Source organism: Corvus cornix, unplaced genomic scaffold (genome assembly GCF_000738735.6).
Source record: "Corvus cornix cornix isolate S_Up_H32 unplaced genomic scaffold, ASM73873v5 scaffold4, whole genome shotgun sequence".
Lineage (NCBI taxonomy): Eukaryota > Metazoa > Chordata > Aves > Passeriformes > Corvidae > Corvus > Corvus cornix.
This window is the reverse complement of record NW_024108689.1, coordinates 95184-114029: the sequence shown is the minus strand read 5'-3', so window position 1 is coordinate 114029 and position 18846 is coordinate 95184. Positions and strand designations below refer to the sequence as shown.

At 65.0% G+C, this 18846-nt stretch overlaps 2 protein-coding genes across 2 annotated transcripts; one reads left to right on the top strand and one right to left on the bottom strand.

Annotated features, from left to right (window-relative positions):
- Positions 1–53: 53 nt before the first annotated feature.
- PORCN (porcupine O-acyltransferase) lies at positions 54–11038 on the bottom strand. The gene is given in 15 exon segments (XM_039572567.1): positions 54–384; positions 478–588; positions 1057–1142; positions 1588–1651; positions 1994–2002; positions 2004–2071; positions 2170–2270; positions 5034–5159; positions 5934–5948; positions 6900–7030; positions 8235–8422; positions 9032–9075; positions 9526–9718; positions 10385–10666; positions 11002–11038. Coding segments are annotated over 15 exon segments (1557 nt in total). The 3' UTR covers positions 54–282.
- Positions 10828–18641, top strand: GATA1 (GATA binding protein 1). The gene is given in 14 exon segments (XM_039572566.1): positions 10828–11268; positions 11541–11654; positions 12217–12304; positions 12307–12404; positions 13039–13087; positions 13090–13131; positions 13134–13158; positions 13242–13304; positions 13696–13744; positions 13746–13820; positions 15232–15849; positions 17088–17213; positions 18277–18439; positions 18442–18641. Coding segments are annotated over 14 exon segments (1836 nt in total). The 5' UTR covers positions 10828–11106; the 3' UTR covers positions 18606–18641.
- The last annotated feature ends 205 nt before the right edge of the window (positions 18642–18846 follow it).

Genomic DNA, 18846 nt, shown 5'->3' with positions numbered 1-18846 from the left:
TCGGTCCCACCCCTCGCACTCCCATTGGCCGCCCGGAAATGATTGACAGGAACCACAGAGGCGAGGCTTTATCGGTCCCAGAGCGGCTGCGTGACATCACTTCCGCCCGGGAAAGGCGGCAAACGCCACGAACCGGAAGTTGAAACCATCGAGAGGCGCTTCCGGCGGCGCGGAGCGGCCCGCGCGAGGCGGAGCGGCCGCGCTCTCGGTAGCGCCCGGTCCTCCCAGCGGCTCCCAGTGTTCCCAGTTCCCCCCGGTGGCTCCCAGTGCCCTCCCAGAGCCTCAGCGCAGCAGCCGGGCCAGCACCCAGCAGCCCAGCGTCACCCAGTGACTGGCCCAGTTCAGCTCCGACCACTTGCGCACCGTGTAGGCCATCCCGTAGCCCTGAGGGGACAAGATGGCGTCGGGGGGAGGGGGTCACAACACCGGGGGCGACCCCAAACCCTGGGGAGGCTCTGGGGGGTCTCGGAGTCCCACCTGCTCCTCCACGGCGTCCTCAGCCTCCATGTCGAACAGGGCGCCCAGGTAGGACAGGTGGAACAGGGCCAGGGCACCCAGGGCCCCGTTCAGCGCCCGCACCCACAGCGTCTGCGGGGACCCCGGACCCCTTCAGGGACCCTCTAAACCCCTGCAGGGATCCCCCAAATCCCCCCGTGTTCTCCACCCACACCCACTCTGTCTGTGGGACCCCCAAACTCCTCCAGAGATCCCCCCCAAGGAACCCCCAAATTCCTCCATGGAGTGCTGACACCCACAGCGTCTGAGGGGCCTCCCAGGACCCCTGAGTCCCCTTGGCCAGCCCCCAGGGACCCCCAACCCTCCCCCAAATCCCCTCAGAGCCCCCCCAAACCCTCTGCCCTCTCCCTGGGACACCCAAATTCCTCCACCCAGAGATCCCCAAACCCCCCTTCCTGCCCTCCGCCACCCCCAAACCACCCCAGAGACCACCCTGGGGCCCCCGACCCGTCTGAGCCCCCCCCCAGGCTCCCCAGGGCCCCTCGAAGCTCAGCACCCTGCCCCACAGGTTGTGTCCCCATTAGGGACCCCCCATCTCACGTCCTTGTGGCGGTGGGTGCAGCGCGGGGGGCAGCGCTTGGACAGCACGCAGGCGTCGAAGATGGCGGCCAAGCGCTGCCTCAGGGCTGGGCGGGGCAGGGGGCGTGGTCAGAGCGAGCCACGCCTACCACTGACCACACCCCCATAGCCCCGCCCACAGCTCTCGAGGCCCCGCCCACATTCATAGGCCCCGCCCATGCCCCACCCATTCACATCACTCTGAGTGACAGAATTGAAACCCCGCCCACGAGCCCTCAGCCCCGCCCACCCAGGGCCACACCCACATCCTCAGCTCCGCCCACCCAGGGCCACACCCACATCCTCAGCCCCGCCCACCCCAGGGCCACGCCCACATCCCCAGCCCCTCCCACTCCTGATCCCACCCACCCCTGCAAGCCCCACCCACCCCTTTAGGCCACGCCCACATTCAAAGCCCCACCCACTCCGTGCCCCACCCACCCCTCCCACCTCAGGTGACCCCGCTTGGCCCCGCCCCTCCCTGGCCCTGCCCCTTAAAGGGCCAGCACTGACCGTGCTCGGCGTAGGTGATGAGGCCCAGGGAGAGCAGCACAGCGGCCAGGTGGAAGCTGAGCCCCTGCGGGGACAGCGCGGGCTGGGGACTTTGCGGGAGCCCCTGGCTGGGCTGGGGGCTTTGGGGGAGCCCCCGCTGGGCTGGGGGGGCTCTGGGGGGCTGGGGGAGTCACCATGGAGTTTCTGGGGGTTTCTCGAGGGGGTTTCAAGGAGTCCCAGGGTGGGTTTGGGGGCCCCAGGGGGGAGTTGGGGACGGTCCGCGGGGGTTTGGAGGTCTTGGGTTCTCATGTGCAGGGGGACACTGGGGGGGTTTGGGGTCCCTCACGTGCAGCAGGGAGCTGGGGGGAGGTTTGGGGGTTCCCAGGGTGGTTTTGGGGGTATTTTGGGGGGATTTGGGGTCTCTCACGTGCAGCAGGGGCGCTGGCTGCGTAGGTGCCCAGCACGGCAGCGAAGGTGCCCAAGCGCCGGGCGGTCTGGAACACATCTGCCCAGGGAGCCCAGTCACACCAGTACCAGCCCCAGTACCAGCCCCAGTGCCACCCAGCGCCCTCCCAGTGCCCCCCAGGCCCTCCCAGTGCTCACAGGTGTGCAGCCAGCGGGACATGGGCAGGTTCCAGTTCGTCACCACCTCGGCCATGGAGCGCGGCAGCTCCACCCGCAGCGGCCGTGACACCGCCAGGTCCCTGGGGGGACAAGGGCACAGGGGGGTCACAGGGGGCAGGGTCACACCCAGGGGGCAGGGTCACACCCAGGGGTCAGTGTCACACACACAGGGTCAGTGTCACACACAGGGTCAGTGTCACACACAGGTCAGTATCACACACAGGGGTCAGTGTCACACCCAGGGTCAGTGTCACACACACAGGGTCAGTGTCACACACACAGGTCAGTGTCACACACACGGGGTCAGTGTCACACACAGGAGTCAGTGTCACACACAGGAGTCAGTGTCACACTCAGGGGTCAGTGTCACACACGGGGTCAGTGTCACACACACAGGGTCAGTGTCACACACAGGGTCAGTGTCACACCCAGGGGTCAGTGTCACACACACAGGAGTCAGTGTCACACACAGGAGTCAGTGTCACACACAGGTCAGTATCACACACAGGGGTCAGTGTCACACACACAGGGTCAGTGTCACACCCAGGGTCAGTGTCACACACAGGTCAGTATCACACACAGGGGTCAGTGTCACACCCAGGGTCAGTGTCACACACACAGGGGTCAGTGTCACACACACAGGTCAGTGTCACACGCAGGAGTCAGTGTCACACCCAGGGTCAGTGTCACACACACGGGGTCAGTGTCACACACAGGGGTCAGTGTCACACACACAGGGTCAGTGTCACACTCAGGGGTCAGTGTCACACACAGGTCAGTGTCACACACAGTTCAGTGTCACACACACACAGGTCAGTGTCACACACAGGGTTCAGTGTCACACACACAGGTCAGTGTCACACACAGGAGTCAGTGTCACACTCAGGGGTCAGTGTCACACCCAGGGGTCAGTGTCACACACAGGAGTCAGTGTCACACTCAGGGGTCAGTGTCACACCCAGGGGTCAGTGTCACACACAGGTCAGTGTCACACACACACAGGTCAGTGTCACACACTCAGGGGTCAGTGTCACACACACGGGGTCAGTGTCACACACAGGTCAGTGTCACACACACAGGTCAGTGTCACACACACACAGGTCAGTGTCACACACAGGGTTCAGTGTCACACACACACAGGTCAGTGTCACACACAGGGTTCAGTGTCACACACACAGGTCAGTGTCACACACACAGGGTCAGTGTCACACACACACAGGTCAGTGTCACACACAGGAGTCAGTGTCACACACAGGTCAGTGTCACACACACACAGGTCAGTGTCACACACACAGGGTCAGTGTCACACCCAGGGTCAGTGTCACACTCAGGGGTCAGTGTCACACCCAGGGTCAGTGTCACACACACAGGGTCAGTGCCACACTCAGGGGTCAGTGTCACACACAGGTCAGTGTCACACACAGGGGTCAGTGTCACACACAGGTCAGTGTCACACACAGGTCAGTGTCACACACAGGGGTCAGTGTCACACACACGGGGTCAGTGTCACACCCAGGGTCAGTGTCACACACACAGGTCAGTGTCACACTCAGGGGTCAGTGTCACACCCAGGGTCAGTGTCACACACAGGTCAGTGTCACACACACAGGGGTCAGTGTCACACACACGGGGTCAGTGTCACACCCAGGGTCAGTGTCACACCCACAGGTCAGTGTCACACACAGGGGTCAGTGTCACACACAGGTCAGTGTCACACACAGGTCAGTGTCACACCCAGGGTCAGTGTCACACACACAGGTCAGTGTCACACACACAGGTCAGTGTCACACTCAGGGGTCAGTGTCACACACACAGGTCAGTGTCACACACAGGTCAGTGTCACACACAGGGGTCAGTGTCACACACACACAGGTCAGTGTCACACACAGGGTCAGTGTCACACACAGGAGTCAGTGTCACACACAGGTCAGTGTCACACACACAGGGTCAGTGTCACACACAGGAGTCAGTGTCACACTCAGGGGTCAGTGTCACACACACAGGGTCAGTGTCACACACAGGTCAGTGTCACACACACAGGGTCAGTGCCACACTCAGGGGTCAGTGTCACACACAGGGGTCAGTGTCACACACACAGGTCAGTGTCACACACAGGAGTCAGTGTCACACTCAGGGGTCAGTGTCACACACACAGGGTCAGTGTCACACACACGGGGTCAGTGCCACACTCAGGGGTCAGTGTCACACACACGGGGTCAGTGTCACACACAGGGATCAGTGTCACACACAGGTCAGTGTCACACACACAGGTCAGTGTCACACACACGGGGTCAGTGTCACACACAGGTCAGTGTCACACACAGGGTGAGTGTCACACACACGGGGTCAGTGTCACACACAGGGGTCAGTGTCACACCCAGGGGTCAGTGTCACACACACGGGGTCAGTGTCACACACACAGGGTCAGTGTCACACACAGGGTCAGTGTCACACACACAGGTCAGTGTCACACACAGGGATCAGTGTCACACACACACAGGTCAGTGTCACACTGGGGTCTCGCTGTGGCTTTGGGGGGTCACTGCAGGGGGTTCTCATCACTGGGGGTGCCTGTGGGGAGTCCCTGTCACCACAGGGGGAGCGTGTGGGTATGGTCAGTGTCCCTGTGGGTGTGGTCACTGTCACTGTGGGTGTGGTCACTGTGACTGTGGGTGTGGCCATTGTCCCTGTGGGTGTGGTCAGTGTCCCTGTGGGTGTGGCCAGTGGCCCTGTGGGTGTGGTCAGGGGTGCCCCCGCCCCCGCAGTGGCCCCGGGCAGGCTCGGCGGTGCCCCGCCCCCGCAGTGGCCCCGGGCAGGCTCTTTGGGTGCCCCCAGGCCCTCACCAGTGCAGGTGGTCGTGGTGCAGCGAGCAGCCGGACCCCGCCAGCGTGGCCGTGGCCTCGGACAGGAAGGCCACGAAGTAGTTGCTGAAGTGGAAGGAGAGGGCGCTCTCGTAGGCGTGGAGCCACCTAGTGGCCGGGAGGACCCGGGGAGCGGGGGGAGGGATGGGGGGAAGAGGGGATTTGGGGGGGTTTGGGGGAAAATGGGAAAGTTTGGGAGCACAGGAAGGGTTTGGGGGGATTTGGGGGGGACATGGGGGAGTTTTTGGGGGACATGGGGGATTTAGGGGGATTGTGGGAAGGTCATGGGGGGATTTGGGGGACAAATGAGGGGTTTGGGGGATTTGGGGCAGATATTGGGGGTTGTGGGGGAAATGGAAGGTTTGTGGGGATTTTGGGGGGAAACAGGAGGTTTGGGGGGACATGGGGCAGTTGGGGGGGGATTTGGGGGAGTTTGGGGGTGTCAGGGAGAGTTTGGGAGGGGAATGGGGGTTTTAGGGGCATTTGGGGGGCACAGGGGGGTGGTTTGGGGGAACATGGGGGGTTGGGAGCACAAGAGGGGTTGGGGGGGTCACAGGGGGGATTTGGGGGGGACACACATTAAGGTGCCACCCCCCATCTCATGTCCCCTCAGTGTCCCCCCCCCATCCCTGTCCCCCCAAATCCCTTCTGACCCCCCTGGGCCCCCCCACCCCCCAGCGCCCCCCAGTTCCCCTCGGGCTCCCCCAAACCCCCCCCCCCATCCCTCTGTGCCCCATCCCTGTCCCACTCTCATCCCAAAAACCCCCAAACCCTTTGGGCCCCCCAAAATCCCCCCTGAGCAACCCAAAATCACCCCCAAACCCCCCAAAATCCCCCTGGGCCCCCCCAAAATCCCCCGAGCCCCCCAAAATCCCCCCTCACCTGGCGAAGACGCTCCTGGGCAGCACCGGGGGGAACAGAGATGTCAGTGGGGGGGGTTTGGGGGTCCTTGGGGGATTTTAGGGTTCCCTGGGGGGGTTGAGGGACCCCCAGGGGACATTCAGGGGATTTGGGGAGTTCCCACAGTGGTTTCAGGGTCCCTGAGGGGAATTGGGGGTCCTGGGAAGGGTTTTATGGCCCCCCAAGAGGTTTTTGGGGCTCTTGGTGTGGTTTGGGAACTGTTGGGTGTTTTGGGGGGTCCTGGAAGGGTTTTAGGGGTCCCCAGGAAGATTTGGGGGTGCCTGGGATGCTCTGAGGGTCACTGAGGGGCAGCTCAGGAGTCCCTGTGCAGGTTCAGGGGTCCCCAGGGTGGGTTGGGGTTCCCCAGGGGTGTTTGGGGGTCCTTGGGAGGCTCTGGGGTCCCTGGGGAATTTGAGGTGTCCCCGGGGAGGGGTCAGGGCTCCTTGGGGGCGGCTGGGGTCCCCAGGGAGGGTTTGGGGTCCCTGGGGGGAATTTGGGGTCCCTGGGGAAGATTTCAGGTCCCATGGGAGGGTTTGGGGTCCCCAGGGAGGGTTTGGGATCCCTGGGAGAAATCTGGGGTCCCCAGGGAGGGCTTGGGGTCCCTGGGGGGGAATTGGGGTCCCCAGGAAGGGTTTGGGGTCCCCAGGGAGGGTTTGAGGTCACCAGGGAGGATTTGGGGTCCCTGGGGAAGATTTCAGGTCCCCAGGGAGGGTTTGGGGTCCCCGGGGAAGTTTGGGGTCCCTGGGGGGGAATTTGGGGTCCCTGGGGGGGTTTGGGATCCCTGAGGGGAATTTGGGGTCCCTGAGGGGATTTGGGGTCTCACCTGCACAGACCCGTGTCCCAAAGGGGGATGGGAGGAGCGGGGCCAGGCGGGTGCTGGGGGGTTTGGGGGTCCCAGGGGGGTTTGGGGGTCCCAGGGGGGGTTGGGGGTTCCGGGGGGGGTCTCACCTGCGCAGGGCCCGCGCCCCGTAGAGGGGCAGCAGGCTGGAGAACAGGAACGGGGCCAGGCAGGTGCTGACCAGGAGGCAGAGCAGGGCCAGCCCCAGGCTGCGCAGCCCCTTCCGCGCCCAGGCTGCGCTCTGGGCACAGCGGGGGCTCAGCCCGGCGCCCCCAAACCCGGCACCCCCCAGAGACACCCCCAAACACTGACACCCCCAGAGACACCCCAAACCCGGCACCCCCCAGAGACACCCCCAAACACTGACACCCCCCAGAGACACCCCCAAACCCGGCACCCCCCAGAGACACCCCCAAACCCGGCACCCCCAGCGCCCCCAAACCCGGCACCCCCCAGAGACACCCCCTAAACCTGGCACCCCTTCAGAGACACCCCCAAACATTGACACCCCCAAACCTGGCACCCCCCCAGAGACCCCCAGACATCAGCACCCCCCAGACACAGCCCCAAACCCGGCACCCCCAGAGACACCCCCAAAACCCAGGACCCCAACACTGACACCCCAGACCCCCCCATCCCCGCTCACTCCCCCATCCTCCCGCCATCCCCCCTGTGTCCCCCAAACCCTCAGTGCCCCCAAACCCGCCCAGCCCCTCCCCTGGTGCCCCCCCAAATCCCCCCTGCTCCTTAAGCTTCCTCCAATGCTCCTCAAAGCCCCCCCAGTGCCCCTTTTTCTCCACCAAATCCCCCTTTGCCCCCAAAATTCCTCTTTGCCCCCAATTCCTCTTTTCTTCTCTTTTTCTCCCATTCCCTGTTTTCCCCCATCCTCCCTTTTTTCCCCCAAGCCTCTTTTCCCCCTTTTCCACCTCCAAGCCCAGATTCTTCTCCTTTAAACTCTCCTTTTCTGCTTTCTCCCCCAATCCCCCATTTCTCCCCCAAATCCCTTTCTTCCCCCCCAAATCCCTTTTCCTCCAAATCTCCTTTTCCCCCCAACTTCTCTTCCCAATCCTGCATTTATCCCAATTTCCCTCTTCCTTCCCAATCCTCCTTTTCTCCCCCATCCTCCGTTTCTCTTCTCTAATCCGACTTTTTTCCCCCTCAATCCCTTTCCCCCCCAAAATCCCCATTTCCCCCAAATCCCCATTTCCCCCCAATCCCCATTTCCCCCCAATCCCCATTTCCCCCAAATCCCCATTTCCCCCCCAATCCCCATTTCCCCCCCAAACTCCCCATTCCCCCAATCCCCATTTCCCCCAAAATCCCATTTCCCCCCAATCCCCATTTCCCCCATTTCCCCCAATCCCCATTTTCCCCCAATCCCCATTCCCCCCAATCCCCCATTTCCCCCCATTTCCCCCAGGCCCCTCCCCGTCCCCACCCCGTACCAGGGGTGGCCCCTCCACGGATCTCAGGTAGGCCCCGAAGGGCTCCCAGGGCCCGAAGACGACGGAGCCGGGCGAGCAGAGGTAGCCCAGGACCTGCGCGGGGCTGGGCTCCCCCCGCGCCCCCCCGGCCCCCCGGTCCAGGTCGAAGCCCAGCGACACGGCCTTCATGGCCACCACCATCTGCGCCCCTGGGGACCCCAAAAATCAGCGGGCACCCCCAATTCGGGGGCGTCCCAAACTCCCTGGGGGTCTGGGGGATCAGGGGAGGGGAAGGAACTGGGGGTCCCAGGGGTCTGGGGGCTCGAAGTGGGGGGAACTGGGGGTCCTGGGGGAAGGGGAGGGTTGCCTTCATGGCCACCACCATCTGTGCACCTAGGGACCCCAAAGTCAGCAGGCACCCTGAACTGGGGGGACCCCAAAATGTGAGGGAAGTCACTGAAATGTGGGGTCATCCCCAGGGGTCTGGGGGCTCAAAGCGGGGGGGGGAGGGGCTGAAGGTCCTGGAGGGAAGGGGAGGGGGTGCCACATTCAGGGCCCCCCCATCGGTACCACTGTGGGACCCCAAAATCGGAGGGGTCCCCAGGGGTCTGGGGGGGCTCAGGGGAGGAGGGAACTGGGGGTCCCAAGTGGGGTGGAGGGCACAGGATCTGGGGGTCCTGGGGGGAGTGGGGGAGGGGGTCTCATCCCTGCCAGACCCCAAAATCAGGGGGGGACCCCAAAACTGGAGGGATCCCCAAAGCGTGGGGGGGCACGGGGATCTGGGGGTCCTGGGGGGAGGTGAGGGGCGGGGGTCTCACCTCGCATCTTGTGCCAGGTGACCGTGTCCACCATGTGCAGCTCCCTGCGATGGGGGGCTCCCAGTTACTCCCAGTTCAACGCAATCAACGCCCCAGTTTATCCCAGTGCCCCCAGTCCCTTCCTGCTCAATGCTCTCAATCCTTCCCAGTTGCTCCTGGCTCTTCTCAATTCCTGCCCAGTTCTTCTTCCAGTTGCTCCCAGCATCCTCCCAGTGCCCCCAAAGCCCTCCCAGTCCCTCCCAGTGCCCACAGTCCCTTTCCCAGCATCTCCAAATCCCCTGCCCAGCACCCCCAAATCTTCTCCCAGTGCCCCAAATCACCCCAAACCCCCTCCCAGTGCCTCCCATTGGCCCCAGTCCCCTCACAGCACTCTGTACCCCATGAGCATGTAGCTGAGGCAGAGCCCCCCCAAACCCCCTCCCAGTGCCCCAAACACCCTCCCAGTGCCCAAATCACCCCCAAGCCCCCTCCCAGTGCCCCCCAGCACCCCGTACCCCATGAGCAGGTAGCTGAGGGCAGCCAGGGCGAGGCAGAGCCCTCTCTGGGCGCGGGCCCGGCTCAGGAGCAGGGTGAGGACGCAGAGCCCGCTCAGCAGGGCCACCCACAGCGCCTGCGCCCCGAAGAAATGGTGCAGGGCCAGGAGCCCCCCGGCCGCCGCCCCCGCGTGCTTCCCCCCCCGCGGCAGGGCTGTGCAAGGGGGGTCAGGGGGGTGCCCCACAGCCCTGGGAACACCCCCAAAACCCCCGGGTGTCCCCTCACTCCAAAACCCCAAATCTGGACCTCTGGACGCCCCCAGACTCCTGGGTGCCCACAGATCTCCGAATCTTCCCCTCCCCTGCCGGACCCCCCCTCCGGACTCCCCCGAGCCCCCCCAGACTCCGCTGGCCGCCCCCAGCTCCGGGACCCATCCAGATCCCGAGACCCCCCCTCACCTCCCAACCTCCCCCCGGGACTCCCCTCACCCCCCAACCTCCCCCCGGGACCCCCCTCACCTCCCAACCTCCCCCTGGGACCCCCCAGCTCCTCCCAACCCCTCGAGTCCTCTCAGCCGCCCAGGACGCCCCCAGACCCCGAAACTCCCAGACACCCCCGTGCCCCCCCAACCCCCCGGGACCCCCCGATGTTCCCCCACCCTCCGAACCCTTTCCGGACTCCCGGCCCTCCCGGCCCCGGTCCCACTCACGGATCCGCTGCAGCACCCGGGTCCCTCCAGATCCCCCCAGGACCCCCCAGACCCCCGGATGTCCCCCCAGCCCTCGGCGTCCCCAGAGCCACGGTTCCCCCCAGACCCTCGGATGTCCCCCAACACTCTGCCCCCCAAAACCCCCGGCCCCCCTCTCTGGCCCCACTCACGCAGCCGGTGCAGCAACCGCGCCCCGAGGCAGAGCAGCAACAGCGGCCAGAGCTGGGCCAGGCCCTGGCGCGCCGTGGGCACCACGCAGCCGGGCAGCACCTGCGGCCGCGAACTCCCGCGGAGGCAACGCCGCCATCCCGACCCGAGCGGGGCTCGGTGGGTGCCGGGATCTCCCAAAAAAAACCCCAAATGCCCCCAAAACCCCACCAAATCCCCCCGCCCGCGCCTCGCCCGGCGCCGCCGCCCGCCCGCCTGAGGGGAAAGGGGCGGGGCCCCCGCGCCTACCAATCAGCGCCCCCCGTGCCTCCCCGCGCGGCCGCGCTGACCAATCAGAGCGCGTCGCGGCCAAATGGCGGCGCGCGACGGGGCGGCCGTTGCCAAGGGCGGGGCGCGGTTGCCGGGGAGCGGGGGATGCCGAGGGGGCGGGGCCTGGTTGCCAAGGGGCGGGGCTTTGTTGCTATGGGCGAGGCCTCGTTGCCAGGGAGCTGGACCGTGTTGCTAGGGGTGGTCGTGTTGCTAGGGGCGGGGTCTGGTTGCTAGGGAGCTGGTCGGGTTGTTGGGGCGGGGTTTGTTGTTAGAAAGCCGTGGATGGTTACTTAGGGGCGGAGCCTGTTGCCCGGGAGCGCGTTGCTAGGGGCGGGGCCTAATTGCATGGAGCGTCGGTGATTGGCTGTTGCGAGGGCTGGTTGTCAGGGGCGGGGCCTGTCGCCACGGCAACCAGATGCCGCGGGGGCTGCGCGGGGCATTGTGGGCCGGTGGAGGCCCGACCCCGGCCCACAATGCCCCGCGCCGGGCCGGTGGCCCCGGTATGGAGCGGTACATCGTGCTGGGCCGCATCGGTGAGGGCGCGCACGGCGTCGTCTTCAAGGCCAAGGACCGGGAGGTGGGGCCGGGGGCGTGGGGGCCGGGCTGTGGGGCTGTGGGGGCCGGGCTGTGGGGCTGGGGCCGTGGGGCTGTGGGGCTGTGGGGCTGTGGGGTCGGGCTGTGGGGCTGTGGGGCTGGGGCCGTGGGGCTGTGGGGCCGGGCTGTGGGGCCGGGCTGTGGGCCGAGGGTGCCGCGGCCTTTCGGCCCCGAGCCCTGGGTACGGCCCGTGCGGGGGGGAGCGGGGGGCGCGGGCCCCCCCAGAGCCCCCCAAACCCCCGTGTCCTCCCTCAGACCGGGGAGCTGGTGGCCCTCAAGAAGGTGCCCCTGCGGCGCCCCGAGGACGGGGTCCCCCCCCAGACCCTGCGTGAGATCAAGGCCCTGCGGGAGATCGAGGACCACCCCCATGTGAGAGACCCCCGGACCTCGGGGGACCCCCGAAACCCTGGTGCCCCCCCAGACCCCCCGGACCTTCACATGAGCGGCCTCTGCCCGCAAAACCCCGGGTGACCCCCGCCGCCCCCGGGAACGCCCTGTGCCCCCAAACCGCCCCCGGTTTCAGGGTCACCCCCGCTCCCGGTGTCCCCCCCGTGTCCCCCCCGTGTCCCCCCCTGTGTCCCCAGTCGCGGGGTCCCTGTGACGCCCCCGCGTCCCCCCCAGTTTCAATCTCCCCTCGATGTCCTCCCCGCCGCTGATCCGGTTCCAATCCCGGTGTCCCCCCCAGGTGGCTCTGTCCCCACTGATGTCCCCATTGATGTCCCCATTAATGTTCTCATTGATGTCCCCACTGATGTTCGCCTTGTCCTCATTGATATCCCCGTTACTGCTTTCTCTGTCCCCACTGCTGTCCCCACTGCTGTCCCCTCTGCTGTCCCCGCCGCTGTCCCCGCCGCTGTCCCTGGTGTTCTCATTGCTGTCCCCATTGATGTCCCCGATGTCCCCACCGCTGTCCCCACCGCTGTCCCCGCAGGTGATCCGGCTCCGGGCCGCCTTCGCTCAGGGTCCCGCCGTGGTTCTGGCTCTGGAGCTGCTCGTGGGGGACCTGGGGGGGCTCCTGCGCGCGGCCCCCGCCCGCTGCCCCCACCCCGCGTGCGGGCCCTGCTCGCCATGACCCTGCGGGGGCTGGGCCACGTCCACCGGCACCACCTGCTGCACCGGGTGAGCACCCCGAGAGCGGGGGGACCCCAAAAACGGGGGGGGGAACAGGAATGGGGGGGCATGGTCACTGCTTCCTGCACAGGGTGAGCCCCGAAATTGGGGAGGACCCCAAAAATAGGGGAGGGAACCCTGAAACTGGGCGGGGGAGGCTCCAGCAGCACTTCCCACACCACGTGAGAACCCCAAAATTCTGCAGGTGGGATGCCCAAAACTGGGGAAGCACCCAGAAACTGGGGGGGGGGGGGGGGGTGTCTGGGGACTCCAGAAATGGGGGGAGGCACCGGCAGCACCTCCTGTGTGAGCACCCCAAAACTGGGGGGGGACACCCAGGCAGTGGGGGGACCCCAAAATTGGGGGGGGTCGGTGCTCAGGCAGCTGTGGGACACCCCAACAGCAGGGCAGGCACCGAGACCTGAGAGGGACCCCAAAATCTGCAGGGGGATCGCGGGTGTTGGGGACACCCCAAGAGATTCAGGAGCACCCCAAGATCGAGGGGGGCACCCCAAAACCGGGGCGGGGACCTTCAGCCCGTGGGTGCAGCAGGACCCCGTTCCCAGTCTGGGGTGCACTGGGGGGCTACTGGGGGGTACCCCGAGTCTCGGGGGGGCCCCCGTGACCCGATTTTGGGGTGCAGGACCTCAAACCAGCCAATCTGCTGCTGGACAGCGCTGGGCGCCTCAAGCTGGCGATTTTGGGCTGGCGCGGGTGCTGGGCCCCCCCCGGGGCGCCCCTACAGCCACCAGGTGGCCACCAGGTACCGGCTTTTGGGGTGTCCCTCCCCGGGATGTCGGGGTGCCCCCCCAGGAGCTGAGGACCCCCTGCCCCCCCCTTTTCCAGGTGGTACCGAGCCCCCGAGCTGCTCTACGGCGCCCGGCACTACGACGAGGGCGTGGATCTGTGGTGAGTCCCCGCTGTGGGGGGGCCCCACGGGATTTTGGGGTCCTTCCCAGGGTCTTGGGGTCCCCATTCACCGCCTGTCCAGCCCTGCTTAATCTTGGGGTCCCCCTTTTGGGTTTGTAGATCCCCCCCAGACTCCTCGGTCCCCCCACTCTGTGATTCTGGGGCTCCCTTTGGTGCCTGGGTGCCCCCCTGGGATTTTTGGGGGGGTCCCCCTTCGTTTTGGGGTCCCTCCTGTTTGGTGCCGGGGGTTCCCCATTTCTGGGCTCGTCTCCTGGATCTTTGAGTGCCTCCCAAACATCAGGGCCCCCCCAGATTTTGGGGGGTTCCTCTGGGATTTTGGGGGGTCCCTCTGGCATCTCGGGGTCCCCCCCTGATGCCGGGGTCCCCCCAGGGCCGTGGGCTGCATTTTTGGGGAGCTGCTGACCCTGTCCCCGCTGTTCCCCGGGGGAGAACGACATCGAGCAGCTCTGCTGCGTGCTCAGGGGCCTGGGCACCCCCAGCCCCCGCGACTGGCCGGTACTGGGGGCACTGGGAGCACTGGGGGAGGGAGGGAGGGGCACTGGGAGGGACTGGGGACACTGGGGGCACTGGGAGCACTGGGAGCACTGGGGGAGGGAGTGAGGGGCACTGGGAGCACTGGGGGAAGGAAGATGTGAAGCAGCTCTGCTGTGTTCTGAGGGGCCTGGGGGGCACCCTGAGGGCTCGGGACTGGCCAGTTCTGGGAGCACTGGGGGCACTGGGAGCTCACTGGGGGCACTGGGAGCTCACTGGGGGCACTGGGAGGCACTGGGGGCACTGGGAACACTGGGAGCTCACTGGGAAGGACTGGGAGCATTGGGAGGCATTGGGGGGCACTGGGAGCACTGGGGGCACTGGGAGGCACTGGGAGCACTGGGGGCACTGGGAGGCACTGGGGGCACTGGGAGCTCACTGGAGGCACTGGGAGCTCACTGGAGGCACTGGGGGCACTGGGAGCACTGGGAGGCACTGGGAGGCACTGGGGGCACTGGGAGCTCACTGGGAGCACTGGGAGCTCACTGGAGGCACTGGGGGCACTGGGAGCTCACTGGGGGCACTGGGAGCACTGGGGCACCTGGGAGCACTGGGGGCACTGGGAGGTACTGGGAGCACTGGGGGCACTGGGAGCATTGGGAGCACCGGGGAGCACTGGCTCATACTGGTGGCTGCTGTGAGGTACTGGGAAACCTTGGGAAGGTGTTGGAGGGTGCTGGAATGGTGCGAGGGTGCATTCGAGGTTACTGGGAGGCTACTGGGCCATACTGGGGTGTACTGGGAAGCTCTCAGGACATGGTGTGATGTGATGGAGGCATACTGGAGGTTACTGGGAGATACTGGGGTGTTGCTGGGGAGGATTGAGGGTTATTGGGGGGGCTACTGGGAGAAACTGGGGCATCCGGGATGTACTGGGAGATACTGGGAAATGCTGAAAGTGCACTGGGGGTTACTGGGATGTTTCTAAAAAGGGCTGAGGGTTACTGGGGGGCTCACTGGGAGAAACTGGGTGGCTGCTGGGAGCTACTGGGCAGCAGTTGAAACGTGCTGGGTGTTACTGGGATATTTCTAGGGAGCACTGGGGGTTCCTGGGTAATTACTGGGAACTACTGGGTTGTACTGGGAGCTACTGGGAAACCCCAACAGCGTGTTGCGAGATACTGGTATTTTCTTGGAGAGCATTGAGGCTTACTGGGAGGTACTGGGAGGAACTGAGGGGGTACTGGAAGCTACTGGAACATACTGGGGCGTTACTGGGGTACACTGGGACATACTGGGAAACCCCAGGAATGCCCTGGGCCATCTTGGGGTGCTCTGAGAGCTGTCAGGCAGCCTACAGTGGTTTCTATGGGTGTGACTGGGTCCATACTGGTTTATACTGGTCCATACTGGTTTACACTGGTTTATACTGGTTTATACTGGTCCCTACTGGTCCGTACTGGTCCCTACTGGTCCCTACTGGTCTATACTGGTCCCTACTGGTCCCTACTGGTCCCTACTGGTCTATAGTGGTCCGTACTGGTCCATACTGCTCCATACTGGTCCCTACTGGTCTATACTGGTCCATACTGGCCCACGCTGGTCCCTACTGGTCCGCAGTGATCCTCACTGGTCCGTACTGCTCCATACTGGTCTATACCGGTCTGTACTGGTCCATACTGGTTTATACTGGTCCGTACTGGTCCATACTGGTCCATACTGGTCCGTACTGCTCCGTACTGGTCCGTACTGGTTTGTACTGGTCTCTACTGGTCCATACTGGTCCCTACTGGTCCGTACTGCTCCATACTGGTCTATACTGGTCCGTACTGCTCCGTACTGGTCTATACTGGTCCGTACTGCTCCGTACTGGTCTGTACTGGTCCGTACTGGTCCGCACTGGGCAGAGGCGCGGGAGTGTGTGAACTGCGGGGCGACGGCGACGCCGCTGTGGCGCCGGGACGGCACCGGGCACTACCTGTGCAACGCCTGCGGGCTCTACCACCGCCTCAACGGGCACAACCGGCCCCTCATCCGCCCCAAGAAGCGCCTGGTGAGCCCCAGATCCTGCCGGGAGCCCAAAGGCACCCCCGGGACCCCAAAACCGCCCCCGAGTCCCCAAAACCACCCCTGAGTCCCCAAAACCGCCCCGGGACCCCAAAACCGCCCCCGGGACCCCAAAACCGCCCCCGAGTCTCCAAAACCACCCCTGAGTCCCCAAAACCGCCCCTAAGTCCCCAAAACCGCCCCCGAGTCCCCAAAACCACCCCCGCGACCCCAAAAACGCCCCCGGGACCCCAAAACCGCCCCCGAGTCTCCAAAACCACCCCCGCAACCCCAAAACCACCCGAGTCCCCCAAAACGCCCCTGACACCCCAAAACCACCCCTGAGTCCCCAAAACGACCCCCACGACCCCAAACCCACTCCTGAGTCCCCAAAACGCCCCTGACACCCCAAAACCACCCCCGAGTCCCCAAAACCGCCCCCAACACCCCAAAACCACCCGAGTCCCCAAAACCGCCCCTGAGTCCCCAAAACCACCCGAGACCCCAAACCCACCCCCGCGACCCCAAACCCACCCCCGCGACCCCAAAACCATCCGAGACCCCAAAACCGCCCCCGAGTCCCCAAAACCACCCCCAACACCCCAAAACCAGCCCCGCGACCCCAAAACCACCCCTGCGACCCCAACCCCTTTCCAAGGACCCCGAAGTTCCCCCAGACCCCTCATCCCCCCCAGTTCCTGCCCCAAATCCTCCACAAATCTCCTCAGATTGCCCCAAATCCCCTCCTTACACCCCAAAACTGCCTCCAGTCCCCCCCAATCCCCCTTTAGTCCCCCCAACTCTCTCCAAATCCCCCCTTCTCCCCCCAAAACCTCCCCAAATCCCCCCTAAACCCCTCAAATCCTCACCCCCAAATCCCCCTCCAGCCCTTCCCAGCCCCTCCCAAATCCCCTCAAATCCCCCCAAAACTCCCCCAAACCCCTCCTTACACCCCCAGACCCCCCTTCAGTGCCCCCAAATCCCCTCTCGTCCCCCCCAAACCCCTCCTTACACCCCCAGACCCCCCAATCCCTCCCAAATCCCCATCTAGGCCCCCCACACCCCCTAAAATCCCCCCAAGCCCCTTCTTGCCCTTCCAAATCCCCTTTTAATCCCCCCAAACCCATCCTCGCGGCCCCAAATCCATCCCAAACCCCTCTAGTCCCCCCCATCCCCTCTAAGTGCCCCCAATCCTCCTCTGTTGCCCCCCAATGCCCCAAATTTCCCCCCTGCCCCTTTCCCCAGCTGGTGAGCAAACGCGCGGGCACCGTGTGCAGCAACTGCCAGACCAGCACCACGACGCTGTGGCGGCGCAGCCCCCGCGGGGACCCCGTCTGCAACGCCTGCGGGCTCTACTACAAACTGCACCGGGTGAGGGACCCCAAAATACCCCTAAAACACCCCAAAATACTCCTAAAACCACCCCAAACCCCGTCTGCAACGCCTGCGGGCTCTACTACAAACTGCACCGGGTGAGGGACCCCCAAAATACCCCTAAAACACCCCAAAATACTCCTAAAACCACCCCAAACCCCGTCTGCAACGCCTGCGGGCTCTACTACAAACTGCACCGGGTGAGGGACCCCAAAATACCCCTAAAACACCCCAAAATACTCCTAAAACCACCCCAAACCCCGTCTGCAATGCCTGCGGGCTCTACTACAAACGGCACTGGGTGAGGGACCCCAAAATACCCCTAAAACACCCCAAAATACTCCTAAAACCACCCCAAACCCTGTCTGCAACGCCTGTGGGCTCTACTACAAACTGCACCGGGTGAGGGACCCCAAAATACCCCAAAATATCCCAAAACCACCCCAAAATACCCCAAAACCACCCCAAACCACCCCAAAATATCCCTAAAACACCCCAAAACACCCCAAAACCACCCCAAATACCCCAAAATATCCCTAAAGCACCCCAAACCCGTCTGCAACGCCTGCGGGCTCTACTACAAAGTGCACTGGGTGAGGGACCCCAAAACCACCCCAAAATTACCCCAAAACCACCCCAAACCACCCCAAAATATCCCTAGAACACCCCAAAACACCCCAAAACCACCCCAGAACTCCCCAACCCCCCAAATGCCCCAGAGCCCTCAATTTCTCAGCTCAGGGGGGTCGGGGGGGGACTGGGAGGGAATTTTTGGGGGCGCCCCTGGGGCTCCACTGCTGGTGGGGGATGGGATCACAGTGGGGGGGTCCGGACCCCCCCGGGGTTTTGGGACCCCCATTTCCCCCCCTCCCCCCTCCCCCAGGCGAACCGGGGGTTCTGGGCCCACCCAACCCCCCCAACTCCCGCAGCGTGGGGGTGTCAGGACGGATTTTTGGGGTCCCCATTGTTGAAGGGGGGTGGGATCTCGGGGAAGGGGGGGGTCCAGGCCCCCTCCCCCGGGTTTTGGGACCCCCCTGAACCCCCATTTCCCCCCCCCCAGGTGAACCGGCCGCTGACCATGCGCAAGGACGGGATCCAGACCCGCAACCGAAAGGTCTCGGCCAAGGGCAAGAAGCGGCGCCAGGGGGGGGGCGCCGGCCCCGGGGGGGTCCCCGAAACCTCGGCGGGGCCCCCCGTTTGCCCCCCCCCCGCGCCCCCCCAGGCCCCCCCGAGGACCCGGCCGCGCTCTTCACCCTCGGGCCCCTCGTCCTGTCCGGGCACCTCCTGCCCTTCTCCCCCGCCGGACCCTTCCTGGGGGGCCCCGGGGGGAGCTATGCGGCCCCCCCGGCCCCCAGCGCGGCCCCCCCCGGGCTCAGCCCACAGCTCTAACGGGGGGGTCCCAGTACAGTTTGGTAGCGAAACGGAGCCCGACTCACGCCTTGTTCTTTGCGGGTGCGCTGGGGGGGGAGGGTGGGAGTGGGGGGTCGTGCTCCCCCTGCGAGGTGGGGGCGGTGTTTTGGGTGGAACCACGAAAGTCCTGATTAAAAGGTGCCCCCCCACCATGGACAACATATAGTTGGTGCCAACATGGCGGCCCCCGGGAGCGCAGCCAACATGGCGGCCCCGTGAG